General features: G+C 46.4%; 1 protein-coding gene across 1 annotated transcript in view; it reads right to left on the reverse strand.

The window, feature by feature from the left end:
- The window catches only part of lmbr1 (limb development membrane protein 1), a 40,097-nt gene extending 23,941 nt beyond the window's left edge, over positions 1–16,156 (reverse strand). Inside the window, exons 1-5 of the mRNA XM_018756863.2 lie at positions 15,916–16,156; positions 11,555–11,627; positions 9,618–9,657; positions 8,390–8,529; positions 6,026–6,129 (exon numbers count right to left, since the gene is read on the reverse strand). Of these exons, the coding sequence (XP_018612379.1) occupies positions 6,026–6,129; positions 8,390–8,529; positions 9,618–9,657; positions 11,555–11,627; positions 15,916–15,978 (420 nt within the window). The 5' untranslated portion in view covers positions 15,979–16,156. The remainder of the gene's footprint in view (positions 1–6,025; positions 6,130–8,389; positions 8,530–9,617; positions 9,658–11,554; positions 11,628–15,915) is intronic.
- Between the last annotated feature and the right edge of the window lie 143 nt (positions 16,157–16,299).

Below are 16,299 nucleotides of genomic sequence, written 5' to 3' on the forward strand. Positions count from 1 at the left end.
CGAGACCAGAGGGCGGGCGGTGAGGTGCCCTCGTGTGGATGGACGCCGCACTGCCATCGCCCTTCCGGTAGCAGCCACGGCATGTCTCTCCTGGCAACGCACACGTTATGCACGTCGCACGCGCCCGCGGCCTCACCCCGTGTCCAGGAGAGCGTATCATGCACGCCGGGGAGGGGCTACCATTTAAAACGGTATATCCTACCAAATGGCACGGAGCTCGAAACACGCAGCCATTTCAAACGGCACGTTTGTGGCTGTTGACTGCATACATAGACGGCGCAGGATGTGCAGAGGTGACAGGAACAGTGACATCTCTGGGAGTCAATCCCGCAGAGGAGCGTACAGCGGAGAGCTGGTGAGTCCTCCGCCTCCGTGTGCCGAGAGCGCTCTCCTCTCAGTCTATTTTCTCCTCCCCATCAATGTTTCATGGCGCTTAAACCATTACCTATTTAGATCAGTTGGAGCTGGGGTGTCGTGTGTCTGACACTCACTGCTGCCATCTCTCTCCGCGAGCCTTGGCAGCACTATTCACTCCCCCACACACATGTGCACGCAGGGTAAGGAGCAGCAGCCTAGCAGGTCACCTTCGGGACAAAGAGCCATCCTCCCACTCATCCTCCATCCCTCACCTCGACGCGGGGCAGGTGGAGCACGGAGACGCGCGTGCCCGCTCCCCTCGGCTCTCGTCCAATCAGCCACTGGGGCGCCGATGCGGCACGAAGCCGGGGCTATTAATAGCAGGAGGCGGCTTGGGAGAGGCAGAAAGCCGGCAGGGCCCTGGACTCACACTTCAGCAACACACGCGTTGAGCTCCTGCAGGACCACTGTGCGCTCACATACACACACCACTCCTCCGTCCTGCCATTCAAAATTTCATATTATGAACTGGAATTCCTAAATGCAAATCTGTCAATGGTGGAGAGGTAATGTGCAAATATTGATATGCCTCAGAAAAAGAAAAATTTGAATACAGCTTCATCACCTGTGCAATATATGAAAAGGAGGAGCAGAGACAACAAATAGTTCTGTAAAGGTGGGCGACACAGCCAAGATTCTCCCTCCTGTATCGATCACTGTGAAAAACATGGTTTGCTGGGTACTTATAGGGCTGGAACCGGGCGAAAGCTGTGTGGAATAGAGTATCACCAGATAAACTGTGTGTGCGCCATTGTGCGTCCACCAACAAAACTAACGTAGCTCTGGACAGTTTCCTATAGTGGCTAAGGTACAGAAAAGTGTGGTGTCACCTAAGTCTCATTAGTGGCTCTTGTGTAGTATTTAATATAGTGAACCGTGGAGAATTCAGCCTCGAGTCGGCGCAGTATGGAGAACGAAGTTGCTGCGGAGTGTCACGGGAGCACTACCAGCCCCCGGCGAATAACGGCGATCCATTGGGGCTGTTCATCGGCTTGTGCCTTAAACCAGGTCACCTCACACACAAGGACCTGGACGACTCCCTCTATTAACAGGCAGGGGTGGGAGCGGAGCAGCCCGAGTCTCGGGCGGGGTGACGGGGGTGAGTGGTACCAAAGTACACCAGATGGCAAGCCGGCTCATTGGCTCGTCCTTCGCAGAAGCCAAGTGCTGACTGTGTCGAAGACAGAAAACAGAAGCCAGCTCAGCGAGGGGAGGGGGAGAGGGATGGCGGAGGCGGGAGATGTGACCGCTCCAACGACCTGACAGGAAGCGGCCGCTCTGACGGGAAGCAGCGGCCACCTCGCTCCGGGCCTGTCGCACCTTTGCGAACAGCAAACAAAGGCTCCTGCTTCTTTCAGAATGAAAACAGCACCTTTGAAAGTCAACAATGCTCACGGTTTCAATCTTATGTTGAATGCAGGAACATTCAACATCTCAATACCTTGAGAGCATTTCTGCATAGCGAGTACCGATCACGCAGCGGATGTGCCGTTCCTCCTGTATCGCTCTATGAGATCACTGTATGAGCCGCACTCTGGAAACCATACAGAAGTGCTTTAAAGAGCCCTCTTCCAACAGGACACCAACGGATGAGATACTTACCCAGGCTTTAAATACAACACACATCTAGAGTGTGTGAGAGGCTGAGGCTACACCACTGTCAGGTGGCGCTCGCATCAAACCAAACGGACTCGGGCTCGATTCGGATGAACCGAGGAGCCGAAGAGGATGTGAAACACACCACGGTTCTTCATCACAAATCTTCATTAAGACTTTTGGGCTTCGCAAGAGAACAAAAGTGCACTTTTCAAAATTCTCAGCAAACTAATGTGTTTCCATAGCAACAGGCATTCAAAGCATCCAGCCCGTTAAAGAGGCCCTGTGGAGACATCCTGACCTTAAGCAAGGTATGTAAACATCACTTTATACGCTCATCCCCGCACTCAGGGGGAGAAAGAGGCCTGGGAAATATGTTCTTGTGTGCAGCTGATCCGAAATAAATATCCAGCCCATTGTGGTATCCTGACAAAGGCGGTATCTTAGTAACACGAAACAGCTTCACAAAAAACACCCAGCGAGACAGACAGACACACAGATACAGACACACACCCCTGCATGAGGAAATGACTGAGATAGATGGGAGCACAGGGCCGTGTTAAGGGTCACAATGGGCGGAGAATGTACACAGCGACCGGTAATGGGAAACCATGAGTCTCTTACTCCTTCTACTTTTGGTCTACCTCGGTACAATAAATTTGTAAAAAAAAAAAAAAAAAAAAAAAAAAAAAAAAAAAATTAAAAGCAGAGACCTGAAATCAGAACATGACATTTCCAAGATTAGCTTCCACAGAGCGAATTCATAAACGCCGTCCAACCTCCCAGGAGCAGCCCTGACACAGTAGGCAGTGATGCGATGTTTCATTGACGTTTTGGGCTTTTCTCCAGGGTGCGAGTAAGGAAGGGAAAGCTGTAGATGCGTCCTGGCGCTCAAAGTGCTCTCTAATAGATCTGGATGCAAAAGGATTAGTTCAGCGGGGTGCCTTCTCTGATGAAAGGGCAGTGAGGCTGGAATGCCAGCCACAACACTGTCTGCCCCCAGCACCACCCCACCGCTGCTGCATGCAAGACAGTCAACGCACAGTACAGAGGACAAGAGACCCCGGCAGCTGACATTCCAGGGGAAGAGTAAGAAAGAGCAGAAGATAAAGGTGTTACGTTCTTGCGGGATGCTTCCAGTCGAGTGTGACGGGAGGGGGGGGTAATCTACTGGTGGTCATTCACTGCTGGCATAAGAGGGAAGGAGGCTCACATGTACAGGAATTACAGGACTGTACTCTTTAAACTGCCTTTAAATTTTTAACTAGAGACCATTGAATACGACAGCATGTTCCAATCTCAACGTGATGGACCAGAATTATGAGAATCATCAAGCTATTGGTGTCTAGCAATGATGTTATAAATAGCTGTGTAAATTGACAAATCTTTTCTCTATCTAGAATGGGGTGGGCAGCCACTGGCACTTGGAACCCCAGAGTCCCCCCACCCGCCTTTCGGTTTGGAGTTAGTCGTTTTGTTCCTTTCCTCCTTGGCCAGTTGGTTTACTCAAAGCTTTATTAATTTAGTTATTTTAGTAACTTAATGTAATATGAATAAAAGGTCGGCTATACATCTCAGATCCTTTATTCAACGGCGTGTCACTGTGTGAGAAAAATACTCAACTTCAAATAAACTGATTTGAACAATGTTTTTAAGCAAATTTAAAATTATGTCACTTTTATTTTTTCTACGAGGACAGAAAAACACTTTCGGCAGCACCATGCATCAAATGGACCTCACCGAAGCCCAAAAGTGATGAAAATACTTTCCGAATTAACCAATTTGCCAAAAAGTGCCTTTAATCACATCATTTCATTTAGACTATCATGAAATCCACAATCCATTTTCAGACATGCATCCCTCATACAGCTGCCCTTTCAAAAAACTTTTAGCTCCTGTCCATCCCCTAAACAGCCTGCCTTGGCAGCCAACTAGCAGCTAATGTAGCAGCTAAGGACTGGTTCAAGTCCCAACAAGTGCCTTGGCTTTCGCACCCTTGGGCAAGGAATCCGACGTCAATCGCTACAGTGAAAATGATCAAACTGTGTCTCTGAGTCAGTTGTGTAAGTCACTTTGGATTGTGCCATGTAATTAAGAACGTGCTATGTAATTACGACGAATAAGAATAAAGATTAATAATACTAATCATAATAATTTTCCTCTCGCAAATCTGAACACGAAGCTTTCACAACATCCAAGGCCACCTGGTGTTTTGCGGGGCGCGAGGCCTTCGCTTCCTCGCTTCCTCCCTTCCTCCCTTCCTGCTGCTTGCGAACGTGTAGCTAACACTGAGCAGCCCTTCCCTGGAAGAGCGGAGCAACGATCAGAAGGAACAATCCTCGCTAAAACGAACGACAACATCGTAAGTGACGGGGGGCGGCGGCTCTCAGTTCCGTCCCATTTGGGCCTGTCCTTTATTACCGAGACGCCTTCATACAAATTGGCAACAGAACCGGAAAGGGCGTCGTAAACTACAGTACAGGCCAGTTTTATGGTGTCTTGCCAAGAGGGACAAAAAGCAGGAGCATTTCAAACTGCGACACAGGACAGAGGGGCATTAAAAGAACCCGGCTCCATTGTGTTGTCCTCTCGCTCCACTTTACAGATCGTCCTCGTTGCTAGCCTCCCCCGCAAATTCGTTAAACCAGGAAGGTGATTAATTTTTACATTTCTGCCTTGATGCTCGATTATTAGAGAGTCCGTTTGAAGTTTTATTTTAAGGGAAATGGACTCCTAAATCACACGGCTGCTGCGGAGGTGCTGACACGTCTGCTGCGCCTGGATTACAGCGAGGCGACAGGTCAGGACCCGGCCGCCGCTGACAGAGCTTGCTGAGCTGCTCCAGTGAAAACATACCTGTACGTTGGCTACACACACGCAGTAAGGAGAAGGAGCTCTTCCCATCACGGCTCAACTGAAAACAGTCCCAACCACACCGTTTGCATTGCGATGAGTAATGAAATGGAATTTAAAAAAAGATTCCCCCCCCCCCCCCCCCCCCTTTGCAGAAGCCCATCACCCCCCCCGCCAACACACACAAAAGTTTAACCAAGAGTGAAAAGTACACTCTGGCCCTAAATGGAACACAAAAGAAACCCTAAGACAAACGTAAGTGCATGTGTCCCACTTCTAGCCTGTGTTACCCATCAGCATGGAAAACAAAAAAAGCTAATAAATGAAGTCATCTCGATCTGCAGGTCTCCGCTAACAACTCCCACTCTAAAGTACAGAACATCAAAGCATCACGGGTGCAGCAGCGAGCGCAATACCGAGAAGCTGCGATGACATCAATAAAAACAGCACCGCATCCTGCTTCCCCCCCTAATTTCTGTCTCCAAACGTAGACTCTCAACTAGAGAAAAAGGAAGGACTCAAAGTGATGCCAAATCTCTCTTACTTTGCCTTTTCATCAAGGTCTTCGAGTGGGCAATTCCCCAGCTGCAGGACAAATTTTGCCATTCGAGAAACTTACTAGTTTAAGCAAAGGAAACTGTAAAACACTGCCACGTACACAGTGTGAAAATATAGCAAACACACACACACACACACACACACACACACACATTTTTACCATACATCTCAAAGAACAATATAAAGAGTGTATCACATTAGCAGAGAGAGAGAGAGAGAGACTGGGATGCAGACAGATGATTCTCAAGTATGTCCACTACCGATGTGTTCAACTGCCCACCTACAGAAAAGGGCCAAGCATCAAACACTACAGCCCCTGGGTTTACTTCTGATGCTAGGGGTTAATTCTGTGGGAGCAAGGTGAGGATAAGGGCAATTGGGGGGAATTAACACACTCACTGAAGGAATTATTAAATTAGTTGAGGGGCTCATTTGGCAACGGTCGCTCTCTCTGACACTAAGCTAAATTACACCATTAGGTAAATGGCCTGGGGGTTCAGTACTGTGCAATCACGGTAAACGAACCCAAGTGCAACACGACCTGAAAAGGCACCATAGCAAAAAATTTGACGACCACAACACGGCGGAAGAGCTCTCATACCTTCTTTGATCCGGCAAATCCTTCGGACTCCAGGAAGAAATAAGCGAAGGGCATGAGCACGAAGAGGCAGAGGTTGGAGAAAAGGGACACCAGGTTCCACAGGCCTGGAAGAAAAGAGTTTCTCTGTCACTGTGAGACACTACGGCAAGTAGCAGAGAGAACACCAGCCAGTTGCAGGTTCAAGCCCCCGGTCTTTCAGATGCCCAACCCTCGAAAAAAGCAGTTAACCAAAATGGTCAATGGATTAGCACCCAGCACCTACACAACCTGTCCCTACACCCCAGCAAGAGTATCACACTCCTCCACACCTGTAGGCTTGGTGGTAACACACACCAGAAGTCCAAAACTGAAAGTCTATTGGTGCCATTTTGGTTCCAATGAGGTGGAATGAGCTCCTTCTGTCCCTCAGAGTTGCTGAATCCCTCCCACATTCAAGAAGAAGGGTCTCAAACACATCTCTTTGAAAGCCACTTCATCCGCTGCGATTAGCTATGCATTTGCCACATGAATGTCACTGCTACGGGCAGCTAATAGAGTGATGCGAACCGGTAACATGGTACACAATTCCACACCAGTGGAGGTTGAGCAAATATGTAACTGACACAGTAATTTGACCTCATATATGAATGTATTCAAATGTCATAAGTAGACAAAAATAACAAAGATGTTATCATAACGTGACCCTACAGAGCGGAAGCACACACACCGAGAATGACCGCTTGCTCGCGGGAACAGGCCATGATGCAGAGATACTGCCAGCAGTGGCCCAAGCCTCGCTGAGAGGTGACCTGCAAACTATTGAGTTCTAACGCCACCTTGCGGCCTCATGAAGAAAAGCAACCAGCTGCCAGCACAGATCTGGAGGGAAAACAGATGAGAGGTGTTCCTGCAATTCAGTGTAAACAGCGAAAGGCTGCAGCGTGAGGGACATCCACAACAGCTGCATCCCTCCTGTTGGTCTCCCCATGTGTGTTACCACACAGCTCACACCCAGACAAGTTGCTGTCAGGGGTCTTGCCTTTTCTCCACTTTACTGTATTCAGAAGTAGAAATGTACCTTTAAACTGAACAAATTCATCACTGGTTCGAGGGTCACCCTTGGTCTTCTGTGAACTCTACTCCCTGTACCCCACAATTTCACATACGCTACTTTGTTTTCAGGTGCAACCGGCCTGATCACAGTCTAGTTCGTGCACTGTTTATGATCCTGTTAAAAGGCGATTATTACAGCACTGCCAAAGAATAAATAAGGCCACCATACGCCATGACATTAGTTATGATGTCCTGCTCCACAAAGGACACTGGACTGACAGCAGCGACAGAACATTTTCAAAAGCCCGGGAATTTTCAGCAAGTGGAAAAAGGTAATAGACTGAGTCTGGATTTCACACTCTGACCCATAAGCACAGTGTGAGGTCCTGTAACAACAAGTAAATCCCCAAGGGTTTCATTAATGAACGCACAGCTTCCGCAGAAAGTCCAAAACATCAGCCCAGCTGAGCTGTGCAGGTCTGAGCACCATGCAATATCAGCTGGCAAGGGTGTGGGGTTTGACCACCTCCAGGCTACAAGTCCATCCAAAAACACTAAACAAAAGAGCATAAAGGACAGATACTCCATGATTTCACAGATGGTCTGTATTCCAGGTACACAAAAATAATAAGCTGTGCAAGTACAGTATATTCAGAGAAATAACGAAATCATCTTTCGTTGAATGGACAATGTGTCTCTGATATCACTCAGTGTCCAACACACAGCTGAAGACAGTCTCCTCGTGCGGTGATGTTTCTCTAAACAAAGGGCAGCCTTGTGCTACACTTATGGATGTCATAGATGTGCAAACAGCTGCCACTATGACATTCAGGTGCTTAAAATGTTTAAAACAGGTCTGCTGCACTGAACTCCAACGATCGGGATGGATCGAAAAGTCTGAACTCCTACAGCAGTAAACAGCACAAAACTTAAAGGTGATTAAACCCCACAAGCTTAGCATGTCACTCCAGACAGCTGAAATGCAGTAAAATTATGCTACAAACAATGACACATAATTACTTCACCAAAGTCAACAGCTGAGTGCAAGGGAACCCCACAGCATCTTCCAGCTGAAGGACACACAGTGTATTATTTTTATGCCAATTTTTCATAGAGAGGACACGTTACGCTGAAGAAAACACTGAACAATAAATGAAACAACAGTTGAAGGCCTCCCTTTTGCACAGTAAATCTCACGTTAGTAGGAATTAGTGCAACACATGCTACACCTGCCCAAAAGAACACGTTAAACCTGCAAAGATAAAGAGGCTGAGTAAAGCACACAATACGGTAGGAATGGTGATGGAGGCGGCGGCATCGTGTGTTACTGACCATGGATGAGCGAGCCATTGAGCCACTGAATGTAGTAGTTTTTGGGGAAGGAGAGCAGGATCTCGTTACTGACTATGGAGAAGGGCAGCAGCAGCACAGCGCCCGCAGACACAGCCAGTGTGAAGGTGCACAGGTACAGCCTGCAGGAGGAACAAACAACCAGAACACACAGGGTCGGAGTGCCGTCTTAGTGTGGATCAGGATGCAATCATCGAACTTTCACCCACCGGGCCGAGCGGCTTGCAGTTGGAGGTACTGCTGTCGAGGCATGGTCGCATCGCCGTGGGCGATGAGTGGCAGCATCGACAAGGAAACCCAGCTAAAGGTTGAACAAGAGCTAAGTGAAATTTGAGATCTGGACCCTGGACCAATGCAAGCGGCAGAGGCCATGTCAGCTTAGAGGAGCTTCCTCCTGTTCCCTCTGAAGGTGTGGGCGACAATGAGAACCGGATGGAGGACAGGCTGAGGAAGCCCGTCGGTCGCTGCCAACTGGGCTACAAAACGAGGATGGCGCCGCCAGCGCTGGCAGAGCCTTGCTGGATGGGAACCAGGCCTTTAACCTGCCGGGAAATCTCTAATGGACAAGCTGGCATTCCTGGCGCAGTCGCTCTGAATCGACCCACGAGACGGAGCGGTGCCACCTGTGCCAGCTCCGTCCGCCGCCAGCTGGGATGAGTTCCGAGCCTTTTGCATTAATCTGAGACCATCCACTTTGCCCAATGGCTCAAGCTTCTTCCATACAATGGAAACGAGAAGGGAGTGAGCACATGGGGTCCATCGATCGCATGAGACCCGCCGGAACGGAGCGCTAATGCCAACGGGGTCTCAACATCGCACTCCGGTAGAACCTTCTGCCATCTTTTCATAAAGAGCTTATGTACAAATCCTTAAAGTCATGAGGAAGAAACGTGGCGTGGAATGAGAAGCTGGGGGAAAGCAGCTAATTTGCAGGACTCTTTGGATGTAGAATTAATTCAAAGACTAAAATAGAGCCATGTGTTGTGTTCTAATCTGCCTGATCCGTTTTCAAGCGTCAAATGAGTTGAGAAAACTCCCGGCTTTGACCAGCGGTACATTCGCAACCCTACTGGTGCATGTGTGTGTGCGCGTGTGTTGTTCATTAGAGCCGCTTGGCACTCTGTACCGTTACAGGGACCCGTCAGTTCGGAAACACCATTCAGGCCACATCTTCGTGCGTGTCAGTGTGAAGACAAGGGGATGTACTTACGAGATTCTGTTCACTATAGCATCTTCATCTTCGTGGTCATCTGGGAAGAGCAGCATCAGTCACAATCAAGAAACTCGGTGACATACACAATAATCCTGTCACTGCCTTTCCTCTTAGCTAAGTAACTCATCTTCCATGATTTCATTAACTTTAAAATAAAATAAAATAAACTTTTAAAGTAAGAGAAAACACAGCCGTACAAACATATAAACAATAAGTATTTTAACAACAGAACTCACTTAGGTCTCCTTGTATAACAGGGCTTCTCTATTTTTTCCCACAAATTTCACAGGATTCATATTAAAATACTAATATAAAGTAATAAATGCAGTACAGCATTATAATTATATTTTTCACGCTGCACTACTGATTTCACTTCAAAATCCATTGCCTTCAGGCTTTTCTTTTCAGTGCTGCATAAGCACCCAGTTTTTGCTTGCTGGGCATATTAGATATAAAGCGAATTGAAGGGAAGCACCAAACGAGGAGTCTTGTAAAGAAAACGCAGCGGCTGATCGACGCCCAAACACTGAGCGAGAGCAACAGAGTAACAGATATGGGACCGGCCCCTGTTATTGTACAGCAGGCGCAGCGGTTGGCGCTACATGTGTCGGAACTTAAATAACAAAATAAGGTTAAAGGGACGGCCATCGAGAGTCGCATGTGACGTAGCTCGCGGTGGCCCTTTTATTAATTTACACGGCCACTTTATAAATAAATACTACCTACTAAATTACTCAGTGATCATTACAACAGCAGGGCTGCACAAGCTCTATAACCATTGCGATACCTTCCACCTTTTCATTGCATCCTTAATAATGAAGCTTTTTTCAATCAAACAAAGGCAAATGGAAAAATAAAGAGTAGGACCAGCAGCGATGCCAAAGCACTGATGCGGGGCCATAGATATCATTTCTACAGCTCGTCCCACAGCTACGAAACTGACCCTGCGCACCCAGGCAGGGCGAAGTGTTGCTGTGACCGTCGCTTTACCCAGCTGTACGGTAAGACCTTGGATTAACAAGGTGCCATCTGGCACTTCACAGTTACTGTGTGGCATTTTCAACTCACCAGGAAGGTTCCATATAATCACACCAGTTTCAGGTGTCTTTAAATGCACCTACAACAACGCTTCATATTTGTAATACAGTCACTTATTGCCAGAGCTGACAAATGCGGGAACGATGAAAACATTTTTATAAAGTGATCGATTTGTTAATTTATTTGCCGTTTCTATTAAACATGGGAGAGGACTTACTGGTTGCACCACTCAGTATTTTAACTTTTACATAGGAAGCTTACATAGGAAATAAGCTGAACAAATCACTCCTTCAGCCAAGACCTACAGAAGTAAAGCTGCAGTATCGCAGTTCACTCCACAGCTCTGTTCACTCATAAACAAGAACAATTTTAAGTCTACATATTGTGAACATGTTCTGCATGGAATGGTGCTTGTTAGAAGATAAACGCTGCTTAGTTTATATCGTGACAAAACTGCCCAGCAGGTGCTCTTTTCCAGGGCTATTAATTTATATTTTAATACACTGATGGATACTTCTCTCTTTAAATGTCCTCAAATCACTGCGCATAGCCGAGTCACTCCGATTTACATCAATAACAGCATTTAACTGTAAACAAAACTGAACGGGATCCTAAGCAGAAGTGGGAACAAGAGATCTCATCCATCCATCTACCACCAAAGTATCAGATCAAATTCTGGAGTTTCACACAGGTTGCGAGGCAGCCACACAGCCACAAAAACACTACTGATCTCGGCGTTTTCCACATCTTGCACACAAAAGGCCTGTTGCAATCTTTGATATACCAATGGTGGGAAAAACAACATACTGGGTTAAATATTCAAGAAAGCACACGCTCTGGTTTCTACAATGTGCACTTCAAGTAAGGTAAAAGACAGGAAAGGGGAGCCAGGTTACCAGTTTTCCTCTTGTATCTCGTGATGATGCAGTATGAGACGATGTAGAGTGCTGCAAACAGCAGGAAGCAGATCTGCAAAGAGCGATTCAAAGAGGACAGTTAACGCTCCCGGTCCACAGCACAGCCCAAGTCTACTTTGTGAACCACAAAGCACACTTTAACCATAGAAACTTCTTCTCATACAGTGAAAATTACCAACACTATAAAACAAATGCAGTAGAATTACTACACGTTAATCTGCTTTCTTTCTTAGCTTGTGGCAGTTTTACCCTTTGCTTGGAGGTTCAGGTTTACCGCACTTTATTTTACCATTCAAAATGATGTACTCAAAAACATGCATAACCTATTAAATGTTATTGTGTGTGTTGCCTGAAATATTCATGCGTGCTGTGAAAAAGTATTTGCCTCGTTCCCAATTTTAATAACCAATTAATACAGTGACATCAGCAAACTCCTCCTCCTCAAGTCACCACCCATCATGGATCATGATATCAAGCCCGCTCAGTAGTCACTGAGGTGAGCATGGAAGAAAGGACCCGGGTTCAAATCTCTCTCCAGCTGTAGTATCCCAAGTCATGGTACATGCCCTGTACGGACACTGTAAAAATTACCCTTCTATATAAATGGGTAAATGAGCGTTAAGGTGGCTACTTGAGCAAAGGTGTAAATGAATGGATATGATTCCTGCAGCTTGTGGGCTGAAGTCCCACATGGGTCGAATTCTGACTTTGTTATTCAACATTTGCTGTCCTCTCATATTCGCAGCAGAGTTTATTAGATGCCCAGTATAATAAGGATTTCCTTTAAGGTCAGGTGGTATGGCACCTCAACAGATAGCACTGATGCCTGAGCACATGGGCTGTGGACTCGAATGTGGGTTCTCCCCGTGTGTGTGTTTCCGCCTGCAGGCAAACCATTTCTGGACTGGGATAACCACGAAAGGGGTCGCCATCAGCCGACTTCGACTTGACGGCATTTACCCTTACGATACAATGATAAATATAATAACAGTATGTGGCATGCAAGGGGAGAAACCAACAAACACCAGCACCTACACCCAGCTACCATGCCTGCCTGACACGAGTTAAAGTAAACAACCACCTAGTTGCCATGGCTCTGGATTTCCACATCTAATCCCCAAAACACAGTGAGAAATGACGACCAATGTGGAGAGAGCGAGGAGACCACATCTGAGTCTCTGTCACGTGTTTAATTTTTATTTTGCCTTTTTCTATCATCAAATTGTAGTCCTGTGTTCTTGCTAATGAGTTCAACAACCGGTGCCCATGGAAGTTTCACATAACAGAAACATTCAGGAGGATATATTGTGCAGATTAAGACCCCAATTGAAAGGCAAAAACTTGCAAATATGGCAGAATGAAAAGGGAGGGTAAAAAAGTGGCCTCTTCCATAGGTGTTCCAGCCTGCCTGCCTCTGTAGCAGAAACACACACTTTGTGTGGCAGGAGATAAGGTTTGAGCAGACCTTTAACACACTGACTTTCAAATCCAATACTCTCAAAAGAAGCAGTTATCTTGCCTTCGCTTTTTTCCCCCTGCTACACAACTGCACCTGCTGGGAACGTCTCTTTCATGGTGCAATTGTGATCTATAAACCTCATTTATGAATGCAAATAGTGAGGTGTTGAGAGATATCGGGCGATCGTGGTCGTATGCAAAAAGAGGAAGGACATTCAGAAGGTGGTGCAGGATTTCCTGCCAAGCATCAACTACCAGAGCAGCAGCACAGAACCCTCACTGCAGAAATAAAACAGGAAAACAAAAAAAATCTTCTTGATATGCGCAGCTGTGAGGAGACACTACTTCTTGTATCAGTGGGATACAGAGGTTCTTGCACTGCAGAAAATAATTTAAATAAATCAAACACGTCCTGCAGAATGTTCAAGAATGACAAGTAGGAGAGAGATCAGACTGACCTTCAAGACCAACCTCCCAGATAGTCAATTTACACTGGAGGATGTATAATTATTTGTATTATTAATCTTTATTTAGCTGACGACTCTGCCTAGTTCTGTTAGGTTACCTTTAAACAAAATATTTTAATTTATTCATTCAGCTGATACTTTTCCTCCAAAGCGACTTACGCTGTTAAGCTACTTACAATTATTTACCCATTTATACAGCTGGGTAATTTTACTGGAGCAATTTAAGGCAAGTCTCTTGCTCAAGGGTACTGCAGCTAGAGGTGGGATTCAAACCTGCGACCTTGAGGTCCAAAGGCAGCAGCTATAATCTCTACACTGCCAGCTGTCCACAGTAAAAGTACATACAAGGTATCCGCATAATGAACAGATGACACTCTAGAACGAGGTGTTACTGTCTATAGTATTATTTACAAGTCCTACCCTGGAACCACAAAAAGCACTGCTGTCTTTAATGTGTAACTGTTAGCACATATTAACAAAGGACGACTCCAAAGCGCTGCTGGCACCGAGTGTGTTTTTCCATCACTGCACTTTCTGGGGTTTGTTTTCCAAAGACATGAGCAAGCGCTGAACCTGAAAGGCAGGAAACATTTTATTTCACAAGAAAAGTTTCCTCGTTCAAGTCATGACAGGACGTGCTGCTGTACCACTGAACCAGGTAAACGTCGTCAGTAAAATACAAAGTTATTTAGATCGAGAAATACCTCAGGGTCTTTTTGGGGGAGGGGAATGTCTGCTAAGCAACAAAATAATAGAAGTAAATGATAAAATGCCCAAAAAGCTGTTACATGTCACAGAATCCCCTTTTCCCGGAACGGTGCAGTGGTGCTGAAGTGAGGAATTATCCCACTTGTTCCACCCTCCCCCAAAGTCAGACAGAAGGCAACAAAGTAAGCATTTCGATAGGAGTCACATGGGAATATTAGGCTAACTGTGTCCCACAGAGAGTCGCTCAGAGGGAACATTAAGTGGATTCAAACAGATGGGATCTGAACAGTTTCACTGGGTCATGACAGCAGCCGCTGCCGGGGAACAGAGAGAGCCAAATTTACCTTATTAGACACATTCCAGTTATTTTGGGTACATCTGAGAGAAAGTGCCCACAAAGCTCACTTTATAAGCGTTGCATCATTTGAGCGAATACTGCAGCAAATGTCTGTTAACCGTCAGCGACTGGGAACAGATTCCAACATGGTAATTGGTCTTGCATCCAGGAGATATCCTTCAGAAATTTACATTGGTTTTTGCATTCAGAGATGGTGCCTGACAAGTAAGCCTGCTACTCCCTGAAGTCTCCCACACACAGGGAAAGAGAAAGAGGTGCGTCAATGGAGTAAAGCTGGGTTTATAACCCTGGAAAAGGTGTCTGATGGTGTGTCACTGGAGGAGAGGTGCATCATGTATCTTCCTTGATTTTAAAGAATCTTGCCAAGGTTCTTCTCAATGCATGTCACATTCATTAAAATTAAAAAACTTCTGGCAAGAGAAAAAGGTCCCACAGAAACAAGCACTTCTAGTAATCTTCATTCTGAGTTGGATCACTTCAACTGAATGATACTGTGTGTCATCAAAGTGTGCGAATGTGTCAGGAAAATTTAACACCTATCTCACCAAGGTACATGTCAGGTGCTGGCCTATCCAACTATGAAGTGCGTACATTTTACAACAATATGCGCAGTGGGTTGGACCACGGTCCTGCTTTCGGGTGGGTCTGGGGTTCGAGTCCCACTTGGGGTGCCTTGCGATGGACTGGCGTCCCGTCCTGGGTGTGTCCCCTCCCCCTCCGGCTTTACGCCCCGTGTTACCGGGTTGGCTCCGGTTCCCCGCGACCCCGTATGGGACAAGCGGTTCTGAAAATGTGTGTGTGTGTGTGTGTGTACTTCAAATATTTTAACACTAACAAATCATACAGTTTGCTAACCTAATTCATCCTCAGCCTAAAACGAGCTGCAGATCAAATTAGAGGATAAGATATATGTTACACAGCCTGGAGACACAAACCAGAAGACTAGCACTGCAAACCAAACTATCAGTGTTTATAAGTCAAATAAATCAGCTCCGCGCTCACGCGGCCTTACGAACCACGCCAGTGACGAAAGTTAACATAGTTCACGTTAATGGTTGACACATTGCTGGGGGGCATTAACGCACCACAGCAAACTGGGCGTGCAAACAACACGCGGCTGTGTTGTTGTTGTCTTTGGTACAATAAAACTAAAACGGAAAAACAACTGAAAATGAAATGAAGTTGGTTGAAAAACACAAAAAAAATGTTAACCGCAGTGCATCATGGGAGCAGTTGGGAACGCCACCTCCTCAGCGCGCGCAGCACTCACTAACGCACGCGAATGCACTCTGACGAACAGTAATGTACAACAACACATGGCTAAAGTGTTACTGAGATTTTTTACTCACGATGTACTCCCGCACTTGGCTGTGGAAATTCTGCTCTCTGACGGTCACCTCGTCCTCGTCCATTCTTCATATTCTTACAAATTAATCGCTCACTGTCGGCGTACCGCGGCTGTCGGCGACGAGCGCGCCATCGCAGCACATTTAAAAACAAAGTGGCGATTCAGACAAAGGCACAAAACAGCACAACAGTACCGCCCAAGAGTCAGAAACTGGAGCCTCCGCGTTTCGTTGACGCCAAGGGAAAAAAAAAAACGGTCTCAAAATAAGTTTCATCATCATGCCGCGACGCGCGACAATGTGGTGTGCGTCATCAGTCCGCGCCGCGGGAAGATATAAATTTAAACAACTCAGCGATGCTCGGATTTGTGTTGGTTTTTCCAGTTT

This window comes from Scleropages formosus, chromosome 9 (genome assembly GCF_900964775.1).
Source record: "Scleropages formosus chromosome 9, fSclFor1.1, whole genome shotgun sequence".
Taxonomy (NCBI): Eukaryota; Metazoa; Chordata; class Actinopteri; order Osteoglossiformes; family Osteoglossidae; genus Scleropages; species Scleropages formosus.